Source organism: Oreochromis aureus, linkage group 7 (genome assembly GCF_013358895.1).
Source record: "Oreochromis aureus strain Israel breed Guangdong linkage group 7, ZZ_aureus, whole genome shotgun sequence".
NCBI classification, from domain to species: Eukaryota; Metazoa; Chordata; class Actinopteri; order Cichliformes; family Cichlidae; genus Oreochromis; species Oreochromis aureus.
In genome coordinates this window covers 4767007-4790233 of record NC_052948.1, presented here as the reverse complement: position 1 = coordinate 4790233, position 23227 = coordinate 4767007, and the positions used below count along the sequence as shown (strand labels likewise).

The 23227-nt window shown below is 39.9% G+C and overlaps 1 protein-coding gene across 1 annotated transcript in view; it reads right to left on the bottom strand.

Annotated features, from left to right (window-relative positions):
- Window positions 1-23227, bottom strand: part of abcc8 (ATP-binding cassette, sub-family C (CFTR/MRP), member 8) — a 58546-nt gene that overhangs the window by 18937 nt on the left and 16382 nt on the right. The window contains exons 7-20 of the mRNA XM_039614416.1: window positions 22138-22326; window positions 21069-21233; window positions 19519-19674; window positions 16177-16311; window positions 15506-15668; window positions 13295-13335; window positions 12708-12853; window positions 10374-10488; window positions 10053-10172; window positions 9471-9543; window positions 9243-9348; window positions 4199-4231; window positions 2900-2938; window positions 2479-2577 (exon numbers count right to left, since the gene is read on the bottom strand). Of these exons, the coding sequence (XP_039470350.1) occupies window positions 2479-2577; window positions 2900-2938; window positions 4199-4231; window positions 9243-9348; window positions 9471-9543; window positions 10053-10172; window positions 10374-10488; window positions 12708-12853; window positions 13295-13335; window positions 15506-15668; window positions 16177-16311; window positions 19519-19674; window positions 21069-21233; window positions 22138-22326 (1580 nt within the window). The remainder of the gene's footprint in view (window positions 1-2478; window positions 2578-2899; window positions 2939-4198; window positions 4232-9242; window positions 9349-9470; window positions 9544-10052; window positions 10173-10373; window positions 10489-12707; window positions 12854-13294; window positions 13336-15505; window positions 15669-16176; window positions 16312-19518; window positions 19675-21068; window positions 21234-22137; window positions 22327-23227) is intronic.

The following is a 23227-nucleotide window of genomic DNA, read 5'->3' as shown; positions in this document are numbered from 1 at the left end:
AAAGGTTTTACCCTAAAGGGTTCGATCAGAAATGCTTCAACACCACAGAGACAAAGACTAAAGAGGCGATACCAGAATTTCTTTACTGTCTATTTAAGATAACTCACATAGTGTAAAACGTAAGCCACACATAGTTTGACATGACAGTTTGTCAGTCACTCAACTACTGAAGCAACAAGGTTATGACCTAAAAATGTTGTCATTGTCCAGAAAATACCAAAAAACTCTGTTCTAATATCTCTGGGAAGTTTAGTTAATGCAGAGACTTCTTCCATAGTCTTTTTAAGGTAATATTATTAAAGGAGATGCGTAGGTGTCTGCTTTTTAAATTAAAAACAAAACAGATTAGCTCATTGTTTATATTTGTGGATACACAGGGCCAAATTGCTGGCTTTTTCCAAATGCAGGAATTCAACTCTTTTCTAATCTTTTGCAGCACAATGTTGAATAAAACACCGAGTTTAGTGTTTGGGGTCTATGTCAGGGTGGAGAAATACGTACTCTCTGCATAGTGATTATACAAACTTATATATTAGGTAGGTAGGTGATAAAGTGTTCTGTTTATGTTTCTCTGGCATTTGCTAATAGCCAGAGAACTGGAGCAGAGCTTTGGAGGAACTGTATTACTTGAACCAACTGTTGCACAAACATAAGCAGGTTACAACAGCTTTGATTAAACAGCTTGGAAATTCATGGAAAGACCTGCTGCAGCCCAGTGGTAATCTAGATTTTGCTGGATAAAACAGACAGCGCAGCAGGACAGCGGCGATAGAGCGAGACTGGAGACTCTGTTTTATTGAACATCTCCACAGCAACAAAGCACAGTAGTCCATTAAACCTGTTTTATCAAAAACAGTCCATTAGAGCCGCAGAGACCCAAGACGATGCCATAAATGCATTCGACCTTTGAGAAATACCATTTGTTGTGTGGATGAAAGCGGCATGTGTGTTAAGAAAATGCGTGTATCTAGACTGTCCCTCCACAGGCGTTTTCAACAGCGAGCGAAACTGGAGACACGCTGCATCGCAACACAAGAGGCGCAAAGAACCACACACCTTCAGCAACAAAATACCCTGGCTTGAGGTGTTTCAGTGTCAAGACTGCTTATTTGAAGAGTTCATAACTGAACTATTGAATATTCACATCCAATTTACTACAGTGGCTGGAGGGAGCAGAACAGCTGTTGGCTCTAATTTGGCTAAACTGCTCGACTTGACTGAGAGAAGATCCCCTTGTTATAATGAACAACTCTGGATGTTATTTTTAACGTTGTTGTGATCACAGGTGTCACAACAGCACAGTGACAACAATTTGAATTTCAGTAGGGCTCATACACTGGTTACTTATGGTATGACATGTTCTGCACAAAAAAGAAAACAAAGAAAAAAATCATCTAGACAAGAGTCTGAAAACCACAACGCTGCAAAAGTCTGTGCAGCTCTTCATTTCTTTGCAGGTGCCAGACTTTATAATAATTCTTTAAAGTGGTCTTGAGCAATAATTCTCCAGGTCTTTAAAGGTTATTCAAAGTTTATCTGTGGGCATTGAACTACTTAATAATGACCTACGAATTGTTCAAGCAAAAAAAGGCACCAAACTCCAGGCAGGCAGTAGTGTTAGTAAGTAGTGTTGTGTCTATACGTAACAGAAAACTGTCATGGTCCTGGGTTTTTATTTTGGACTCATAATTTTTTCTTTTGGATTTAAGAGTTTATTTATGTTTATGTTCTAAATTATTTAGTCTCGAGTATAGTTCTTGTTAGTACCCCTGCTTCTAGTGTCTTGCTTGACTGTATTAGTTCCCCTCCGTGTCCAGTCTGTCCTAGTCTTTTCTCTGTGTTTCATACCTCCTCTACGAAGTCATTGTCTGTCTGGTCTGACTGTCCTCTGTCTCAGTGGTTGTCTGGTTTCCCTGTCTTGTCAAATTATAAGTCAAAGTCCTGGGCTCTGTCACTTTCTTTTTTATTTTGATAGTCCTTGTCTTCTTGTTTTGTGTGCGTCAGGTTCAGTTTTGCTTCTTCTGTTTGCCTGAGATTCTGTTTAGCTGTGTTCCCAGGTGTGTCCACTCTGCCCTAATCTCCTCCTGTGTATATGTCGTCCGTGTCTCCCTCTGTTCTTTGTCGGGTCCTCTCTCGTGTTGCATGAGCCTCCATCCCTCAGTTCCTACCCTGCTCTGTTACTGTGTTTGCTTTTGTTTTCTTCACCTTATTGCCAGCAAAATAAAAGCTGAGATTTTGAGTTTATTTCCATCTGAGTCTAGCATTCTGGGTCCATTGTCTGCTTGGCACGCTCCCTATCCTGTGACAAAAACTGGGTATAAAAATTGCTGGTGTGAAGATCCAACTATACCAAACATAAGATGCTGTGGCGTGCAGCCCCTCAACCAACAGCGGCATCCACTGGAAAGCTTGAGTCATCAGATATACTCATCATACCATTGTTTTTTTAAACAGTGCATTATAAGTATGAAGTCTTACCTTGATTTTATCATGGGCATCTCAAAAGTGATGTTCTCCACCACTGTGGCGTTCAGCAGCCAGGCCTTCTGGGAGGCGTAGGCCACAGGGCCTCTCTTCCTACCGGAGATTTACGACACAAGCAGACTTAAAGCAGGGTCAAACAAACACAACAGTCTCTCTATGTTTACATTTTATTTCTTATTGAGTGTATAGTTTCACACACGGGTGAAGGTTAAAAATCTATTTAACCTCTGGGATCATTAACGACCTTCCGTATTTGTGGAGTCAATATGTAACCGAGGGTCTGGGGCAAGTATATAAGCAGTGGAAATAGCTAGTTCTTGATTATCTTTAGTGGCCTTATAGATAACCACCCACAAGTACATCTCTAATGGCTCTGCTGTTATTGGTGATGCATCTCCATGGCGACCACACTCACCTGATGTCTCCGTCACCTGCTGCATCTTTGTCTGTGGGACTGCGGAGAAAATACCAAACACACAGCACTCATTAGAGACACGCCTAAATAATTAACCAAGCATTGTTTCCCCTGAAATAAACAGTCTGTTGACTCCACCACATTCCCGTAATGATGAACAAAAACCAAACACACTCACTAACCCGCGTACTCTTCCCTCACTATGGCAATCATGTCACTGCCGCCCCAACACAAACAGGCCAACCACTCCCCTACATGAGCAAGTCTATCATTAGCGGTGATCTGATGCTTCCTAAAATAACGCCCACACCCTCTCAATTTCTCTTCCTGTAATTTGCTGAACTGGAAATCAGCATCACCCCGTTTGGATTGTGGTGCCTGCAGTTCTCTGAGGATCTGATTCCTCCGCCTGAGATTAGTACGTCAGCACTAGGTCTGCGTATGTATGGATGTGTGTGGCCATCCACTGGTAGCTTATTCATTTTGTTTCTCACTGTTAGATGCTGTTACTGTAAAATGAGGTCTGTGTGTACTTGTGTTCAGACCTAATCAAACTACCAACCTTCTGATTGGTAAGCGACCTGCTCAGAAAGTAGAGACGGTGTGGGTGGTAGGTATTTTTCAGCAGCTGAATGGCTTTGCTGGTCACAGGTAAAATAGCTTTTTATTAGTGTTATGAGCTTTAAATTACTTTTAAATTGCCTTAATAACTTCACTGGGCAGTAAGTTGTACTATTTTAATGCAACTGAATCTGTTTCCAGTCACTGGGGCCAAACTAGATTATTCCTATTTAAACAAAGATGAGATCTGTGTTGCCTCAGGTCTTTGCTTCTTGCCCTCCTACCCATAAAACATCATGCTATCATTAGACACACACAAAGCAAAGAATTCCATGTTCAGTCAGCAGAAACAGAGGCATCAGCTAATGACAAAACACCAGCTTTCAAAAGTAAACATGACACAAATACTTGAAATATGGAAGCCTCATTGTGCGTGCATGTAGGTCCAGAGTGAGAAAGCAGTGAAAGGAAAGCTGAGTCACAAATAGAAACAATCAGTCCCAGTGTGCTATGATAAGGCTTCCATATGTGTTAGCTAAACCAGTGACAATTCTGAACTGTCAACAGAGCTCTATTTATAATCCTGATTTATACTGTACACTATTGTTCCTGAGCGACAGCTCAGTCAAACTTTCTCAGTGAAAATAGTTCACACAGTATCCAGCACAGTCTGTCCGAGCACTTTAAGGCCTTACTAAAAATACACGATGATTTTAGCTTTCCTCTTGCAACGCTTACCTTTCATCCCCTTCAGACTCCAGGTTTGGCAGACTGTAAATAATAGAAAAAATATATTTGATACTAGTACGTAATTGTAAAACTGTTTTTATTAAAGACCAGGGGAAAGTTGTTAATTATGGCTCTTTATTATTACATTTATTGTCATTTGAAACTCCCACAAAATGTTTCTCATGTGGCGAAATGCACAGACATTCACAGCCCTATCCCTAAAATTCATTAGGATGTGATTGGCTGTTTTTGGCTTTGCACATGCTCAGTTGATGCTGCGGTGTATTTTTAGGTTTGACAAGTTGACACCTCACACACTTGTCGTGACATCTGAGGACAACCGGAGAGATTTACTCAAAGTTTTACTGCAGCAGCATTACGTCAACCAGAGGGCACAGCTGTTAGAAGGGCTGGCTGATATTTAAAGGCTCACACATGGTGCACTCTCACACGCAAGCACGGCTATGGCAGACTGTGTAAAAACAACTAAAGCAAACAGGGGCAACTAATTTATGTCACAAGTCCAAATGCAAATTTAGTTTACTTGGTAAATATCTAAACATAGTTTTTTCCTCCTAAAAGCAAACATGTTTATTTTTGAGCAAGTTCATTACTCCTTTAGTTTCTTTAATTTAAAAATAGTGGCCAAAAAGCCAATAATTTAGAGTGGAGCAACTTAAATGAAGTGATTTGTACACTTGGACAAGGTGCGGACACTGTGCATCTAAATAATACAAGGTTGCTGTGGTTACTATTCTGCAAAAACAAATGGAAGATGATGTTCTCAATGAAAATTTCCTTTATTATGAGACCTAAACTGAGCAGTTTGAAAAACACAGGATGCATTATTAAAAAAAAAGAAAAAAAGAAAATACAGGATGCATGACAACCCACGTCATCCTGAGCTTACTGCCAAGCAAGCAAACAGCCATGATCATGCACTTCCATCGCTGTTCTCATCTTTGTGGAGGAGTAACCTAATCACATCAAATCACCTGATGACACTTAACAAAGACGGAAGCTTGAGGATGTTGTTTTTCCTGCAGCCGCTGGAACAACTGCGTAATCACGATAGAGCTGATGACTTACAGGTTTTATCTCGGATTGAGCTACTGAAAGAGATTTCCCCATCTTGTCAATCAACATTTTGAAGGACCCAAGGTTATGTCAATTTATAAGAAGTCACACTTGACACTTTCTATCAGCAGCAAGGAACTGAAGTCTAATCTTTAAAGCTAGGCTGAGTAATTCACCAACACTTTCTAACTTTAATAAACTTAAAAGTCCCCTAACGATGACGGGGACTAATGGTGCTCAAAATCAGAATCAACGTTATCAGCCAAGAATATTAAGGAATTTATTTCTGATTGATGGTGACTCATAAGCAATGCAGACAACGTGCAGACAATGCAAACAGACAATAAAAGCAATGCACACATTATACAAAACAATTATTATGCTATGTGCATAAAGTATAAGTGCAAACAGCACTGCACCATGTGTCATTAATAAGTGCGTTTAATGGCATATATCTGAACATTTTCCCCACTGCATGCCTGAGGCAGGGTGTGGAGGATTTGTAAGTATTTACCTGGTGTCTTTAATGGCCCAGTCACACTAGAGGAAAAATAGGTTGGCAACATTTGTGAGACCACGAAAAAACTAGTGGTCGGCATCGGATTGCATTGAATTGTTTTGCTGTCTGAGACCAATTGCAAGTAGCTGCAAAACCAGCTGATTGCCCAGAAGTCAAGCATCCAGCACAGTCAGTCTGCAGGTGACCAATTTTCATAACAAGTTGATTGCACATGGTTGCAGTCATTTTGGTTGTGATGTAGCCACCAGTTGCTGTGTGCCTAAAGAAAATAAATACTGCAAAGTGTGTAGTGAATCATCAATAAATTCTCAAGTTTCCTTCAGCTTGATAATTTAAAGCAGTCTACAAACTCCATAGTTGATCCTCCAGGATCCAGAGTGATCCTCCACAGTAAAGCGCACTTTTCATCCGGTAATTCTAAAAAAAGAGTAAGTCACTGTCCTGCTGCAGTTAATTACTTCAACAGGTATGCTTTAAGGTCACAACCATCCTGTCTAATAGCTGAACTCTGGGTGTAGTGCGCACGTGCAAAGAGACCTTCGGCATTTTGACTGAATATCAAGGTCAAGATGCAAATAGTCATGTACTTTAACGTAAGAGAAACCCCAGATGCCCCCCTGCTCTGTGCCATATTTGGATCAGGAGAGTTGAAGAGGACTACAGGTGCCAGAGGGAGCAGGTGGGGTGTTTGTGTGTGTGTGGTTTCCCACCAATGGATGAGATTAATTGAGTTTTTATCATGTAGTCACCCTTAATAGGAAAGATGCCACCCTCTGGGACCTGTAATCCAACAGGTTCCATTTAATTACAATATTATCAGACTTTATTAAAATCAAGTACCCCTGCAAAGACAGACTAGAGCTTTTCTCCTGTCTAATGATTCTGTGGTACAGTCCCAGTCCTTGCAATGTCACATACAGCTCAGAAAAAGCAAAGCTGATTTAAAAATAAAAAAAGAAGCTTTTTTCCCAAAGGTTAAAGAGGTTCAGTTTCAATCTGTAAGCCAAGGTGAACAAGAAATCATTAAAAAGCTCAGAAAAAAAAGCGTAACTTTCGTGAACAGAGGGGCCCTCAATCTAATACAGAAGCTTCACAACAGCTGTTCAATGGCCCCTTTTTTTTTTCAAGTGACTAGAATAGGTTTTTAATGCTTGGTGAAACAAACACATGGAGCATGGTGAGCTCAGACAAGGTATCACAGTCATAAACACCATCAGCCGGTCAGTAACAGCTGACTCTGAATCACCAATTACCGCCAAGTCAATGAGACTGTCTTTATATATCTGACAAGCTCACATGCTCGCGCGTCTGATTAGTCATGTGTTCGGCCCCTGCCGGGCACAAGCTGCTCTCATTTAATCTGCATGTTTATGTGTGTTTCTTAGCGATACAGTACATGCTGCTGACTCAAACACATTGCATGACAATAACAGCAAAATCAGAGAAAACAGAGGAAGAAACTACTCAGGTTGTGTGTCTGCATACTTCAGCAATGCAAAGTCTAACTGACAGCCTTTTAGTCTCCCAGGGATAGATGATAACTTAGACGCTCGAGCACTTGGCGTGCTTGAAGTTCATTCCAATTTAATATCAGAGGGAGTGCCAGCACAACCCTGGCATCGACACAGAAGGAGTGTGTGAGTGTGTGTTTGGCTGCCAGAGACATTGTGACAATCAAGTAGAACAGCCTAGACTTTGGTGACAAATGGAGACCGATAGCAGCGCCATCCCGGGTAGGTGACGAGACATTCAGATGCAGAAAACGAAGGCTAATGGCTCCCAGAATGCATCTGGCACGATATGAGGATTCACTTTGCATTGTGCTATTTTAAATTCAGTCTGCCTTTCTAGACCCACTGGGTTTAGAGTGGAAAGCTACATCTGCAGCAGGACTTAAAAAAAAAGACTCAGAAGGCACCAAAAAGGAGAACTGGGTCACTAAATGAACTCAATCCAACGGTCTAAATAAACGGTCAAAAAATAAGTAAACCAGACAAAGTTTATAGTTTGTCCAGAACGAACAGCATTGTTAAATGTTAATAGGTAATGATCTATTTATTAATAAACTGTATTCAAACTATTAAGCCAAAATAATCCAGATTATAATGAAAAAAGTATTTCATCTATTTAAATCTGTCAAACTAGGATGCTTTCATTTAGCACTGTGGTTTTTTACATCTGGGGCTCAAAGCGTAACAAAATGAATCTGAAGCGTCATATAATAGCAGTTTTTCTTCCAATTTATTGTACAGTATGAGAAACATAATTTTATTCTTGAATGGACGGATCACTTTGCTTGTAACAGATACACAGTACGCAGTGAAATAGAGTAAATTAAGCTCAGTTGTTATGTCTTTTTAAAGCTTTTGGCATTTCCTTTCTTTTTATTAACCACATGGTGAATACCACTTTATTGTTATTTAACCAAAATCCTCAATTAACACAATTTTCACACACTTTTTTTGTTGAAATGATGATCTAATTTACAGCTCAAAAGCCAAATCTGGTCTCAAATCAGTAATTTAAAACAAACAAACATTTGTCCAGATAAATTAATTCAACCTAAAAAAGCCAGATGTCAGAAAACTGGAGGATTATTTAAAGGAAGCGAGCTGATCAGTGCCAAAAAGGCATACCCAGGTGTCATTAGGAGGTGGGTTTCTGGCCTGCAGCCACAGCAAACCAGCTGGGATTTTCAACCAAATGCAGCCAACTGAATCTAGGCCAGTGGTGCATAAAAGGATGCCCACATTCTTGCATAACGTTTCTCCCAACCATAAAAAAGAAAGCTGCCATATCAGCTCATTTCACTGACCTACAAATCCATTTATGTTATACTGCTGTGTCATGGACACAGAGTACTGGTAAGTTTGATTTTGTTGGCAATTGCCGTGTCAGCAGCATGTAATTAATAGTTGTGCAAAAACACATAAATAAAAGAACACACGTGCCCATGACAGACTAATTATCAGAGAGGTTTGGAAAACCATATGTCAGAAAATAACGCAGGCTGAGGATGGAGAAGGAAAACATGGCGTGACATCAGCTGGAGTGGTTTGGGTCCCTAAAGGTAGCAGATTTCTTAGAATTAACCTTTCACCTCTGGACTGAATTTGATTTCAGTGAATGAACTGTATGAGATGCAGCAGTGACAAATGTTTCCCTTGTGGTGCGTTTGTCTTTTTTCCTTGTAATTGAATGGATGGGTGAGGTGATCGATGTACTGGGGTGACTGCTATTAAGCACTATCATGCTAATGAGACAAGCAGAGTTTAAAGAAGAATTGCAATTCTGTTTACTTTTAATCAACTTTCAGCCTCAAAGATTCACTGCAGATCGATATGATGCACATCAGTCTCTCAGACTGATAGGAGGAATAATATCTGCAGTTCTTCACAACTGATTATCACACACTTTTGCAAGCATCAAATAATGAGTAAAAAAATTATAGCTGACCTGTTCCAGGTGACAGTTCCAGACACTCTCTGCATTTCTCCCAGCGCTGCCAGTAACAAGGATGATTTTCCACAACCCACCTGGCCCACAATCATCGTCAGCTTACCTGAGAGATTTCATGAAGAAGAGGCAACGGTATTGTGAGTGAATGAGTACGTGAAACAACTGAATAGAGAAACAAGAAAAGCAGGGGCAGACAGACTGTACATGGCACTGTTTGATGCTCACCAAAGGGAATTTTGATGTCCACATTTGAAAGCGTTGGTGCTCCATCGACCCAGGTGAAATAGCCATTTGATATCTGAAAAGATGGCCCAGGCTCATGCAGTAAAAACATCAAACAAATAATAACTTCGTAAGCGTGCAATTCTTCTCGAAATGGTGCATACTGGCGTGTGAGGCTATAAAAAAACTGTTGCCTAATTCTTATTCATGTCATGCTGGTGTTGTTTACTTGCTTCCAGAATATTTAGGTGACATACAGAGAATGAATTATGCAGGCAAAGAATTGCATGGCATGTGTCAAAATGCTTAGATTTCCTACATTATTGAAAATCCCACTTACAGTAACCCAGATATTAATTAACACTCCTACATGAGCTGGTGAAAATAAAAAAAAAAAAAAAAAAACCTGCAGGGAATGAGTATTCACTTCCTAACAGGTAGCCTAACAAATGCTAAACATAAATTCCAAAATTCAGTTAAAGTAACAATAATAAATGTCTGATAAACGTCGGGCTCCTGAGTTACTCATCACCTGCAGCCCAGTCTGGAGGATGGCTCATTGGTCTCTCTGACTGTCTCTCTCACCTTGATGCAGATATCTTGATCTACATCCTGAAAGGGTCCATCGCCTTCGTGGTTCCCCTCTGAGCCATAGTTGTTCCAGTCATCCCGCGAAGGGCGCTTCCGATTCACCACCTTCAGGGGCTGGAAAAATCGGGATAAAGAGGAGGAGGAGCAGGACAAAGGGAAAGGTTTAGAGGAAGACTAAAGGAGGATTGTATAACATGCAGCACAAAGGACAAAGAGGTAACGGTGAGGAAGGCGGTAAGGTAGGATGAAAATGTTCAAAGGAGTCACTTTGAAAGTGATTTTTATCCACGTTGTTTTCTAAAATCAAGCCCTTACCACAGCCTGATACCGATTTTGGTTGTGATTGCTGGAGCCAGTGGGTAACGTGGCTTTGGGCTCCTGCTCGTCTCCAATCTCATCGCTCGAAAAAAACTCGCTGAGCTTCTGAACGCTGCAAATAAAACAGAGGACAGAAAAGCAATGAAGCAATAAATAATTCAATAAAATATGCATCATAAATAAAATTAACAGGCTGTTATTAATATAGCCAACATAAAGCATCATAATAAATTCTCATAATAAAAGCCCGGCTCAAGTGACGTGGCATTTTAATTAGTTCACTTTCATTCATGTGAAGATAACTGCACCCTGCTGTATAGTGTCACATCTTTCATCCACCCATGCTGACTGGCTAATCAATGAAACACGGTTCACTAAGGATGAGCTTTATCAGCTGGTCTGTCTCTGTCACACACACCCACATATCTCTGCATCACCTTCACTTTACTCCTTCTCCTTGAAGAATAAATGACAAAATCAGTGCTAAATAAAAAGAGCTGAAACCTCTTACATCCTATTTTCTTCATTTATGTCTTTAAGTTCTCCAGAGATTAAACAGCTGGTACAGATGACAACAGTATGTACCCAAATCTACGGCATTAAAATGAGAAGATCACAAGAAAAAAACACCTCCATCATCAGCTGGATTATGGAATGAGAATGACTCATGATTCATTCACATGTTCAGTCCAAAAGTCTAAAAATTGCATTTCTGTTTCTTTACAGTATATTGCTATGATCAAATCCTCTCTTTCCTCTCAAAGAAACATTTTCTCATGTTGAGTGAAGATAAGCTGAGGTGTTAAATCTAAATTTCCCCCCCTTGTCATTGATTAAGTGTGTGTGATAGAACAGTCCCAAAATAGAAACCTCAAAGGATCGCCAACTGTTTCCACATCCATCCGACTTAAAATGAGGTGTTTTTCTGCTGCTAAAACCAGCACATGATGCAGCAATGAGTGCTGAGAACACGTATTTAAATTACAGCTGCAGATCACAGAGGGGGTAAATCTGAATGTATTCTTTCTAAGAATCTGAAATATAAGGTGTAACAGTCATTTTATTGCTTGGCATTTGTTTCACCATGCATGTAAAGATTTGAACTCAACACCATCACAAGTACGATGACTTATAGCAAGCTGTTTCTGCAGCTATGCTAAATTTCCACTGCTTCTCCTCTTTCAAGCACATTGCTTTAAGAAGTCTGCGTCTGCCATGCCGTGAACAGCCGACCACGACGAGGTGGGTGGCTATATCGTCAGAAAAGAACGCCTGAAAATACGATCCCTCTGAAATCAGAAAGGGGTTCTAACATTACCATACAGTTAAGTGGGTGAGTTTCAATCTATAATCTACTACATTTAACAAGTAAGCAGGCTGCCGACACCGTTGTAGGAGGCCCTTTAAAAGAAAAGAAATGTGCACTGTTGTGGCAATTTCATCCATCCATCACACATAATTCATGATTACTGCTAAGAGCTACAGACTGAGATGATGGGACTTAACGTGCCTTATTACCTGAAGAGTGCTAACGAGAAGCAGGAGCTCTGCTTCGCTGATTTTATGACACATCCCCAGAGGATTATTTTCATTAGTAAACTCCTTCACATTTGAATTTGATAATTATCTGACAGCTTATGTTTACAATGGCACGCCTAACCAGGGCGGTTCAGTTCAATCTCTGTAGTTTTACAGTCTTAAAGAGGGACCAGCTGAGGGGTGCAGGAAAGAGAGACTACAGACACCAACAACACAAAACATAAACTAACAACTTTTAAGATTTTATTATTTATAGGTCAGATTTGTAGGGGGAGCCCCTGTTTTTGTGCAATCGGTAGCCTATCAAGACATCTGCAGACATGTGGCTCATTTCCTCAGAAGATAAAGGTATGTAAGGTATAAAATAGCTTAATCATATCTATTCTAATTACTCTGCACAGATACTGCATCAAACAATCAGTTTCATCACTCAATACAATAAGAAAAGCAGCCAGAAGGATCGGAGATCTGAGTTGTGATAGCGGAGTAGCTGCTCTGCACCACCCTAATGACAACCGATGTTACGATTGGCAAACTACTTGAAATTGGTGAGATTAATAAACATTAGTGTGAGAGACCAGTTGACTGAAATAACTGAGGAGTGAAGGTTTTTGTTACACGAGAAAATGCTGATCTAATAAGCTGATCCATCCACTGCAGGTAAAGGTCGAGTGCTTCATCTAATCGAGACGCTTTTCATGACTTTGCTCAGTCTGTTGTTGTAGTGTAAGTCTCCTCCCGCACGACTGTCTTCAGAAATTCTATTTGTCTAAACACGGCTTTCTTTCTCACCTAACCAGGGCCTTGACAGTGGAGCGCACCACGCTGGAGAGGAGGAAGAGGGGTGTGACCAGGATGTGAAAAAGGGACAGAGAGGCAAAGGCCACAGCTGGTGACAGATCAGCGTCCTCTGAGATGTGGACGTGAACCACAAATGTCTGCAGGTTCAGAAGGAGGACATAATGGGAAAAGTTAGTCTCATAATAACAATTTACATCCTTTAATTGATAACTTTTTAGCTGCATGTGAAGCCAGTCAGACTTGCATCATCTTGTTAAGAGTCTGAAGATTAAATCAAATGACAGATGAGGCGTTTGTCTCCATGTGTCCTTCACAGTCATCCTGTTCCTTGGTATCAGTCTGACTTTTCTCATTTGTCACCACTCAAGTCTACATCCATGAAGGACTTCTATAAATACAGACAGGATTTATTGTGGCGCTGTCAGAAAGTCCTCCACTGTCTCAGTGTGAAACGTCACTGGACAGTCAGACTACTTGGCACTGTCTCTGCTCTACCCTTCACACGGGGAAAAAGACAACAGGATAAAAGTCCCAGCTAACTTAAGCATAATGATTATTAAATTTTAAATTAAACTTACCGTCAACACAGCTGCTATAGGAATAGCCGCATTCATGAAAACTGAAAGCAAATAAGAAAATCACAAAAGCTGTAAGAGAATCAAACATTTTTTGACTTTTAATATTTTTACCTTATATTATTTTTTGCTCAGATGTTGTGTTGAAACATCACATAACTGATATTGAACGTCTCTTTTGTTCATGGCTGGAATTTAATTTTCTCCCAGCAGCAGGTACGTACAAGCTAATCAATCAAGGTAATGAATTCCAATCTTGTAAAAACTTTTCTCCTGTCCATCATTTACTAATTTTCTGTCAGTCTCTAATATAAGATAATATTTAAAAGTGGCATGTTGTCAAGATATAAACAGATGAAAACACTTAACTGTCATAAAAATGCTTTGCTTCATAAATCTTTCATGAGTCATCTGTCAGTGAGGAAACGATATTGCTTCTTCTCTCATCTACAACAATCAGCAACTATTGATTTTAGATTTAGGACTCAGCCTGTTATAGGACTGTTCATCTAAGAGTGTAGTAGAAAAGAAAATGGACAATTAGAGAAAAATAAATTACTATCAAGTAATAATGTTGAGCACTGGTAACAATAATCCAGGCTCGTCAGGCCTTCAGAACTGGTTTTTATCACATCTAGTTTCTTTCAGAGCTTCAGTAGACTGAATTCTAAATTTTGACTGGAACCTGTGGGGCTAAAACATGAACTTAGATTTTTCAGTCTGAAGATTTTCCTTCTTTTCTGTCATACTATGTGAAAGTGTTAAGCCAAAAACATTGGCAAACATAGATGGAAATTCACATGCATAAGGCAAAAACAATGTCTGCAATGAGCTTCCAAGTCAGTATTTAGTATGGCCACACCTATTCTTCGTCACAGCCTGAACTCTCTTTCTTGTAATTTCTTCAAGTAGTCCTCAGGAATAGTTCTCCAGGCTTTTTGAAGGACATTCAAAGCTCTTCTTTGTATGTTGGTTACCTTTTGTTCCTTTCTGCCACGATGATCCTCCTGATAGGCTCTGGGGAGTTAACTGCATGTCTGGTAGTGTTACAGTGTGTGTTTTTGTTGCCAGTCAGATGCTTTCCAGATGGTAGTGCATGGTGGATATGTTTCTGAGTTAATAATTCTATCAATTTTGACAAGATCCCAAGATCACTGTAAACACTTATGGTTGCACCGCTCTCCTTAGTTACTCCATAAGATACATTGCATACAGATGCAGACGCAAACCATGACAGATCTCAACACTATATTTTACAGATGGCTGCAGACACTCACTGTTGTACCTCTCTCCTGACCTTCTCTGTCTATTCTGTTGACAATTTCACCATATGACCTGTTGCCACTGATTTTCAGTCCAGTTCCTGTGTAATATGTCATACGTCAGCCTTTCCTTCCTGGTTCTCCTCCCTAACAACGCCTTCTTGACAGCCTTCCATTTCTAAGGAGGCTTCACTTAAGAGAAGATCAACTGTATGGCTAGATGCATCTCTCAGGTCTTTGCAGGATATTTTTTTCCCTGTAGTTTGTGAATATGACTTCCCAGCAACTTTTTAAGAACATATTTGGTTTAAAATACAAATTTATGGTTGTCAAATTGTGGTATCTTTGGCATTTTTCCAGGAATTAATAGGTCACTGTTAAATGACTTATTTAAAAAAATGTTTCTTTGAAAATGGTCAGGTACAAAAACTGGGCTAAAATAATGAGTGAAAAAGCAGCAAAGCTCTTTCAGCAGCTCTGAAGGAGCTTCAGGAAACCTGGAGGACTATTGCTTAAGACCACTTTAAAAAAATGTACAGGAAAATCAGACTCCTTAGAAGCCAAAAATTCAAAATAAGGGGGGTGGCTGATGACTTTTCCACGGTACTGTTTATATACTGCTTCAGTAGTATAACCAAAGTTTTGAACAGCGGGGTCGGCATTTGTAATCCAGTCTCAAAAGTTCAGTCTGCAGATTGCTCCAAACACTCTGTTTCAGTCTCGGATCTTTAATCTGTCATGTCAGCGACACACATCTGGCTGTGAACACAGAAGCTCAAGCTGCTTGCTGTTTAAGTCTTATGTTTAAGAAAAAAGCTGGGTTAAAGGAAGGAAGGGGGCAGGATAAGCTAAATATTGGACTATTGAGAAGTCTGAATCATATAAAACTACTCTAGTAGAGTCCAGGAATCAGGTCAAATATCATTAGTGGGAGGGGACCAAAGGAACTTACTGGATATGGATGTGTAAAGAGCAAAGGCCTGCAGGCTGGTGAGCTCTTTAACCCTGGTCTCCTCCACACTGTCACAGAAGATGCGCTCCCAAGCATACAGTTTCAGCAGCTTGATGCCCCGCAGCAGTTCGTTGGTCTTCTTCAGGCGCTCACTGGAATATTCCTGATAAAGGCACATTTGATTACCTAACCTCAATCCAGCACATCAAGGCACAGCAACGATACTGAGGACCGACAAAAACAGTGTAATCATATTTGACTGGTTGTACAAATGCATCTTTGGAGCAGATAGGCCTGAGGTAAGGAGGGTTTGTGGAAAGTGGTTGTCGCACATAAATAAATCAGTCCTCATTCCCCAAGGAGATGATAACTGTTATTTTGAGGTGCTGCTATAAAAAAAAACATTTTTTAACTGAGTATGGGGTGCAGGGGTGACTAAATTGTGTTATTGTCCATTCTACAAAAGCTTCACTGTGACCAAGTGGTAATCATGTGCAGTGGATTATAAAAAGGTCAGAAGATTACCATCCATTAATTTTTTTAAATATATTAGCTTAAATGACACACCCGGCCATCCTCAGATGCAAACATGACCAAAACTAGATACAAATAGTTACATAGTAATACCTCTTTTAAAAAAGAAAGAAAGAAAGGCCCATGGCAGCACTCACCAGGGTGCTTTTCTGTGTTTGGGATAGCTTTGTGGCCACAAAGTATTGTACAGGAGCTAACACAGCAATGACGGTCGCTCCAATCAAGGCACTGATTCCCAAGAGGTAGTAGAGCAGGATCACTCCCACAACAATCTGAGCAGGGAAGAAAAAAAACATTAAGCAGGAGATGAAAACAAGATTTCCACAGAGGTAGTTTTCATTCACACAACACTCCCCACTGACAATTACAAAATTCATATGAACACACTGCAGAGCTTTCTGTGAAGTGGTGACCTTATAGTAGGTCAGCTTATAGCAAACAACAACAAAAAAGCCTCACACCTAATATCCAGTGAATACAGAGATAGATGCGAGTCACCGGAGAGAAGGTGAGTGATTGGTTTTCTCTTTATTCTTTATAAAGGCCTAGAAAGGTGTCAGCTGTATAAACCACCAGCCCCCACACAGTTTCTGTCAGCTCCTCACATCAATCGCACATAACTGGGGCTAAGCAGCCAAGCTATACACATCTGTGGGGTTTCCACCATTTTATATGCATCTTTTTTTATATATCTTGCATCACCTTCTGCCTTTGCAGCCCCGTAGGGACAACAGCATTGTTTAAAAAAAGGAACCAAATCTGCTCTTTGCAATTGCAACTGGTCATGCTGTAAGCGTCATCTCACTTAGATGTTAAATGAGAAGGAAATAGACAAAATTCAACAAAAAGAGGCTTGATTAGCTCATCCTGAGTCATAACTGATCCTGTCACAACAGATACTTTGGCTTGTCATAGCAGGAAAAGCAAAGGTGTAATTATTAATATTTTTAAAAGACTGGATTTCGTTCAGGTTCCTGTTATTGTACATGCTGGTTCACTGCTATGGCTCACTGGGACGCCTGATGGACCAGAGCCACTGTGAACAAAACCAAAATGCCAAGAAAGGCCTTTTTGTATCACAAATAAAAGACTGATATCTCTGGTTGCTTAAAGCACACGGTGAGTTTTAAAGCATTCATCATTTTGTTTTGTCTTTTTCTACCTGCCTATAAAAGATATTTTGGAGGAAAAACACAGATGTAAGAAATAAAACAACTGATGCCTGAATTCAGACTTTGGGATTCTGTTTTTTCTACCATGACTAGAAAAAATGCTGGATAGCCTTATAAGGCAGAAATATAGTACGGAAATAATTGTATCTGTTATGTGAGGCTAATAAAATATTAAAATATTAGTGCAGTCTTTAAACTGAAACACAGAGAAATGCAGAGGTAACTAGATCCTGTGAAAAAGGTAAAGAGCTGTCACGTCTGAGATGAGTAACGAACTTCAAACGCCCAGTGATCCATCTCATCAGTGCAGCAGAAAGTGGAGAGCAAACGCAATGGATTCATTCACAGACAGGTGGGAACGGCCAGTGAATCCAAATGCTGCTTTAGTCTCCGAGATACCAGCAGGCTCACAGAATACTTTTTATTTTTGTTCATTTTAGCACTGTTTCATTTAGTGTTTGACGTGGTAGTCGAGCAAAAATTAAAATGAAACAAGGCACAAACACTAGACAGGGATTTACTATATATGCACATGTAATGTGTGAGCGGTTTTTATGTTAATGAGCATTGTGCAGGTAGTATTTATATTGTATTTGAGTAGTCGCTTTCATCGTTTTAGTACTTAAAAATTAAAAATTGCTTTAAGTTCAATTCTTGGAGCTTAAAGGAATTAGCTTGAAAAAGAAAAAACAGTATTTTCTGCTGCAAAGAGATTAGAATATATTTCTTTGTGCCAACAAAGGCTTAAACAAGCCGAAACAGAAGCCTGTAATTGTATATCTCCAAAGGAGTGACACTCACTAGACCTGTGGCATAAATTCATTTCTTATAAAAAAAATTTTTTTTCAAGTGTAATTAAATCTTTTCACATTTCTATTTAATGCAAAAACACCTTTTTCATCTGATATGGAATGATATGGGAGATATGGGCCAGATGGAAGAAAAATGACATAAAAAATTAATTATACAGGGCCTTGAGAAAAAACAGGTGGAAGGATAAGCCATGAGTTTTTGCAGGCGTTCTGTGACACAAAATTTCCACAAGAAACTAACTGATCTCCATGTTTTGCTGAAATTGTACTTTTATCATAAACAGTTGTCATATTGAAGTCTAATTTATCCCAATGGTATAAAAGTAAACACGCTGAATAACAGTGCTGCGTGTCATAAATTATGCAGTCCACTTATTCCAAAGTAGTGCATAAAGGTCGTCTACTGCATGCATTAGCAGTCAACCTGTTCATCTCCAAAAGGGCTTTATAACACCCAGTGCTCAGTTTTTAAGCCCCCACATCTGTGCATGCAATCATTTCTTCTCCCACATGGTAAAGAGAAAATACAATGCACAGTACAGAAAGACAGACACTAAACAATCTGGTATTAAAAATGCAGTGCAATAAACACCTTTGACTCACACCTTAACTAATATCTAACACACTGGTGTGCAGAGAAAACTGTCTAACAATACACAATGCAATGCAGTAACAGAAAGCCAGCAAATGTATGACACAGAGTTACACTTATACCTGCACTGTAACACAGTGTAAAACATTATTTATAGTTCTGCAGTAAAGGATTGCAGCCAAGCCATAGAGCCACATAAATAACAGGAGGCAGAGCGGTCACAGAGATCACCTGAGCTGTGACCATGGTTACAATGACATTGAGTCCCTGATAGTAAAGACAGCATTAAAGGTTCACTCTGGAGCTTTGGACCTCTAGTTCTTGTTTTGTTTATGGACAACTAGATATACAGTCATCCTGAAGGTTTCAAACAGGGGGAGGGTGAAAAATGCTAGCAAGTACACATGGTGTAAACAGAATTTAAATTATTTCACAATAAATATGTTTTGCAAAAGGATTTTCGAGGAAGAAAAAGCATTCAGCACATTAGTTACAGCTCAAGCTTAGTTACAGCTTCATTGTCAGTGGGACTGAATTTTAACATAACTTTTGTTTGACTGATAGAAAATCCTACGAGACATCTTCCAGAAGATTTTAGCTACCTTCTCCTTTTTATTTAAGGTTTATGTAGTGCAGACATCTCTGCTTCTGTTCTCTTTAGTGAGTGCTGCAGCTTTCTGGGTTACATTTCTGGATGAAATGTATATTAATGGAAGTAACCCAGTGCTACTCTGTAGCACAGAGCAAAAGAAAACACCTCAACATATCAAGCTGCCATTAGAAATATAATTAAAGCATGAAACATATAAAGCTTCAATAAAACACCTACATTGAGTGCTGCTCTCAGTGGAAACAAAACCCTAAAGATATCTACGGAGTAGAGAAGAACAGTGTGCTTCATACCTGTACTGGCATGGCCCACAGGTTAGGGCAGAGGAAGAAGAACCACATAAGCTGGTTGGTATCGATGGCAACCAGGTTGCAGATCTGACCTACGGTTAGCTCACCCATGGACATGGTGGAGGTGCACAGACGCATGATTTTGTTGTAGATTTTTGTCTGGGGAGAGAACAAAAAACATAAAAAAGGCTTGACAGCAATGCATTTCCCTGTAATGATCATTAGTTAACTGGTGCTGATTATAGTGCTGATTAGTCTTTAACACAATGCTGTGTCTCAATACACACGCACAAACCACCTGTCCAGCTCATTGTTAACATAGATATCTAATTAGCTGATCACATGGTAACAACTTAGGCATGCAGGCAGCTCAAACTGAGCATCAGGTGGTTTAAGTTATTTTGAACATTTCATGGGTTTTGCTGCCCAACGGGCTGGTCTCTGTGTTTCATAAACTGCTGATCTACTGGGATTTACCCCACACAACTATCACAAGGATTTATATGAAATGGCCCACAAAAAGAGAAAATACTGGTCAGCTGCAGTTCTCTGTGTGAAAATGCTTTGTAGATGCCAGAGGTCAGAGCAGAATGATCAGACTGCTTTAAGCTGATAGGAAGGCAACAGCATCAACAAATAACCACTCACTTCAACAAAGGTATGAATAAGAGCGTCTCTGACCATACAACACATCAAGCCTTGAAGCGGATGGGCTACAGCAGGAAAAGACCACACTGGGTGGGTGCCACCCCTGTTAGCTAAGAACAGGAAACTGAGACTACAATTTACACAGCATAACCAAAATTGGACAATAGAAGAAAATCTTTGCCTGGTTTAATGAATCTCTACTTCTGCTGCGATATTCAGGCTGTGGGGTCTGAATTTGGGATAAACAACATGAAAACACAGATGCTTTCCACAAGCACCAGATCTAAATCCGACAGAGCACCTTTGGGATGTGCTTGCAACAAATCCGCAGCAACTGTTTGATGTTATTGTGTTAATATGAAGCAAAATGTCTGAAGAATGTTTCCTGCAGCTTGTTGACTCTGTGCCATGAAGTGCATTGAATAATAACAACCCAGTACTAGCAAGGTGTACCTAATAGTGTCCAGTGAATGTATATATCTTAATAAAACTTGAAGGTGTTTAATTAATTCATCAAAATCATCATCAGAATCAGCATACTTTATTAATCCCTATGGAAATTATGTAGTCATTTATGGCATTGCTAAATCTTTGCTAACCTTTTGTTTGCAGTCATTAAAAAATGCTTTAATGTTTCTTTTTAGCAATTAAGTATCCACTTATTAACAGCAAACTGCCTCTTGTTGCAGGATTATCATGTTCAGACACCCAAATCAGTGGATATTATTGCTTTAAAATGAAAACATGTAAGCAAAGGAAAAAATGGACAGTAGTTTCTGTGTTTAGTCTTTTCACTGGGTGCCACTGAACTTATCAGACTTCTGTTTTCCAAGAAAAGATCTTTAAACCAGTCGACTAAATCTCATAAACAAAGTTTCCTTGGAGAACAGATTAGTGCAGTGTACCTGTATGGCTCCACGCAGGTTGATGCCTGTTTCAATAGCCACGTAGTAAGAGGCCTGGAGGAAAGTCCTCTGCAGGAGTAGGGCGAAGAAGAGCAGCACAGCCAACACGTATGCGTTCTCCAGAAACTCCTTGGAGGAAATGAAATAGATCCCGAGCAGCTTTATCTGGAAGTGCAGGCACAGAGAGAGGTTAGACAAGCAGGAACAGTTGTTAGGAAAATAGGCTGAACTCCCCTGGATTTTTAATTTCAGCTACAAATGTTCACGTTCATCACTTCAAAATTTGAGGAAAACATCATCCATTTAAAACACATTACCTCCATTTCAGAGCAAGCTTTAATATTAATATTGTGCATGAAACTCAATTAAACTGAAATGAAACAGAGGCTTTGGAGTGAAACGCACAGCTGATATGTGGGTGTAGGCTGGAAACCCAAGAAGAAGGCAGTTCGGGCTACAGAACACGGACACGGTATCTCTCTCAAAAATGAATGAATCCTGCATAACGAAGTCATCGTTCTCCCAATAGGAATTACAAATTATTGATTAGAAATATATCTGCACTCCATGGCAACTCATCCTCGAAACTTCCCCGTGTTTTGCTCTCTCGATACTCATTGGCCGAAATTGTCACTATTTTTCAGCTTGTTGCCCTGCAGACAAGAATATTTACTGAGTGCTTCTTAAGTCTATTTTTTCTTACCGTTCCCTACATTGGACTTGACTTTCAAACAAATAATTGAAGAGTTATTCTTACAGAAAGACGCCCGAACAGAGACAACTTCTAAAGCAATAAGTCTCATAAATATTTGACGAGATTTAAATTAGTGCACCATCAGGCAGGTGTTCAGGGGAGACAGGGCATCATAAATGTCTCACCTAACTGTAACTATAACCTTTGAGAGGCCAGAGGAAGCTATGTAATGTCTCTGTTGTGCCTAAAGCTGCTGTCGTTACCTGAACAAATGCAATAAAGCGTATTTAAATGTCGGACTAGTAAAAATTCAGCATCTGTACTTGCTAATAACAGTATTTTTTATGTTATGTTGTGCTGTGTGCATGGCCTCACCGGTGGCTGAATGGTGCGATTGTCCTTGCTGATGTGGTGGACTATGCCAGAGATGCAGAGAGGACCGGCAAAGCCCAGCAGGTCGGCCAGGAAGCGGAACGTGATGCTGAGGATGAGAGGTCTGCCGAATGCTTTTCTTAGAGCTTGCCAGATCCACTTTGGACCTTGGGGTGCTATGCCCTGAGGCCTCTTAAGGGTAATGAAAAGAAGGGCCAAATGTAGAAAAATATTAGCATGAAGACAAATAAGCCACTTTTTTAATATTCTTTGTCAAATACAGCTAATCTGCCAGGGCACAATAACAAGTGTGGCTTTTTTAATTAAAAGTTTAAAATACAAACACTAATCAGACTGTTTCGTTAGCATGATGAAGATTACGTCTTTGGAGAGAAGTGCCATTCGTCTGTGGTGTTGAACTAGCAGCACAACAAAAGGCAAAGAGATTAGAGTATAAAAGATGGCTAACATAGCAAAAGGAAATAACTGCTTGAACATAAAAGCTAAGTCAACACCATTAGATCTCAGCACTGCAACAGAAACCTATAAAATAAGGTCAGGTTCAAGGCTCCCATCCACCTCGTTGCTGCATAGGATAGCATGATTAATGGCAAGTTTCACACTGCATCACATGAAAAGCCTACATAACTCCTCTGGGGGTAATGAAGCTGGAGCACCATGTCAGGGACACAAAACAGAGATTCCAAGACTGATTGGAGGAGGTATTGCTGTTAATTTATATTTATTTATATATAATTATATGAATTTCCTAAAACAACACGACAGCATGGCTCAGTGAGTCAGTTAGTACGATGACAGGAAAACATCTGGACTGCTACGGTGCAGTAAACAGTCCCAGGACATTTTCACTGTGTGTGCGCATCTCTGTGACCATCTCGAAGTCATTCTCAGAACTGTGAGAACAGACGTGACCCTGATCATGTGCCTCTATCTTTCAATTCAAGCTCATATTAAACCTCAGTGTTTGCACACACATACACACACACGCATCCTTTCTTCCTACCTCAAGTTCAAACAACTAAGAAGGAGGATGTTTCGTTCTCACACACTCACACTGTAACTAGCTTCCCAT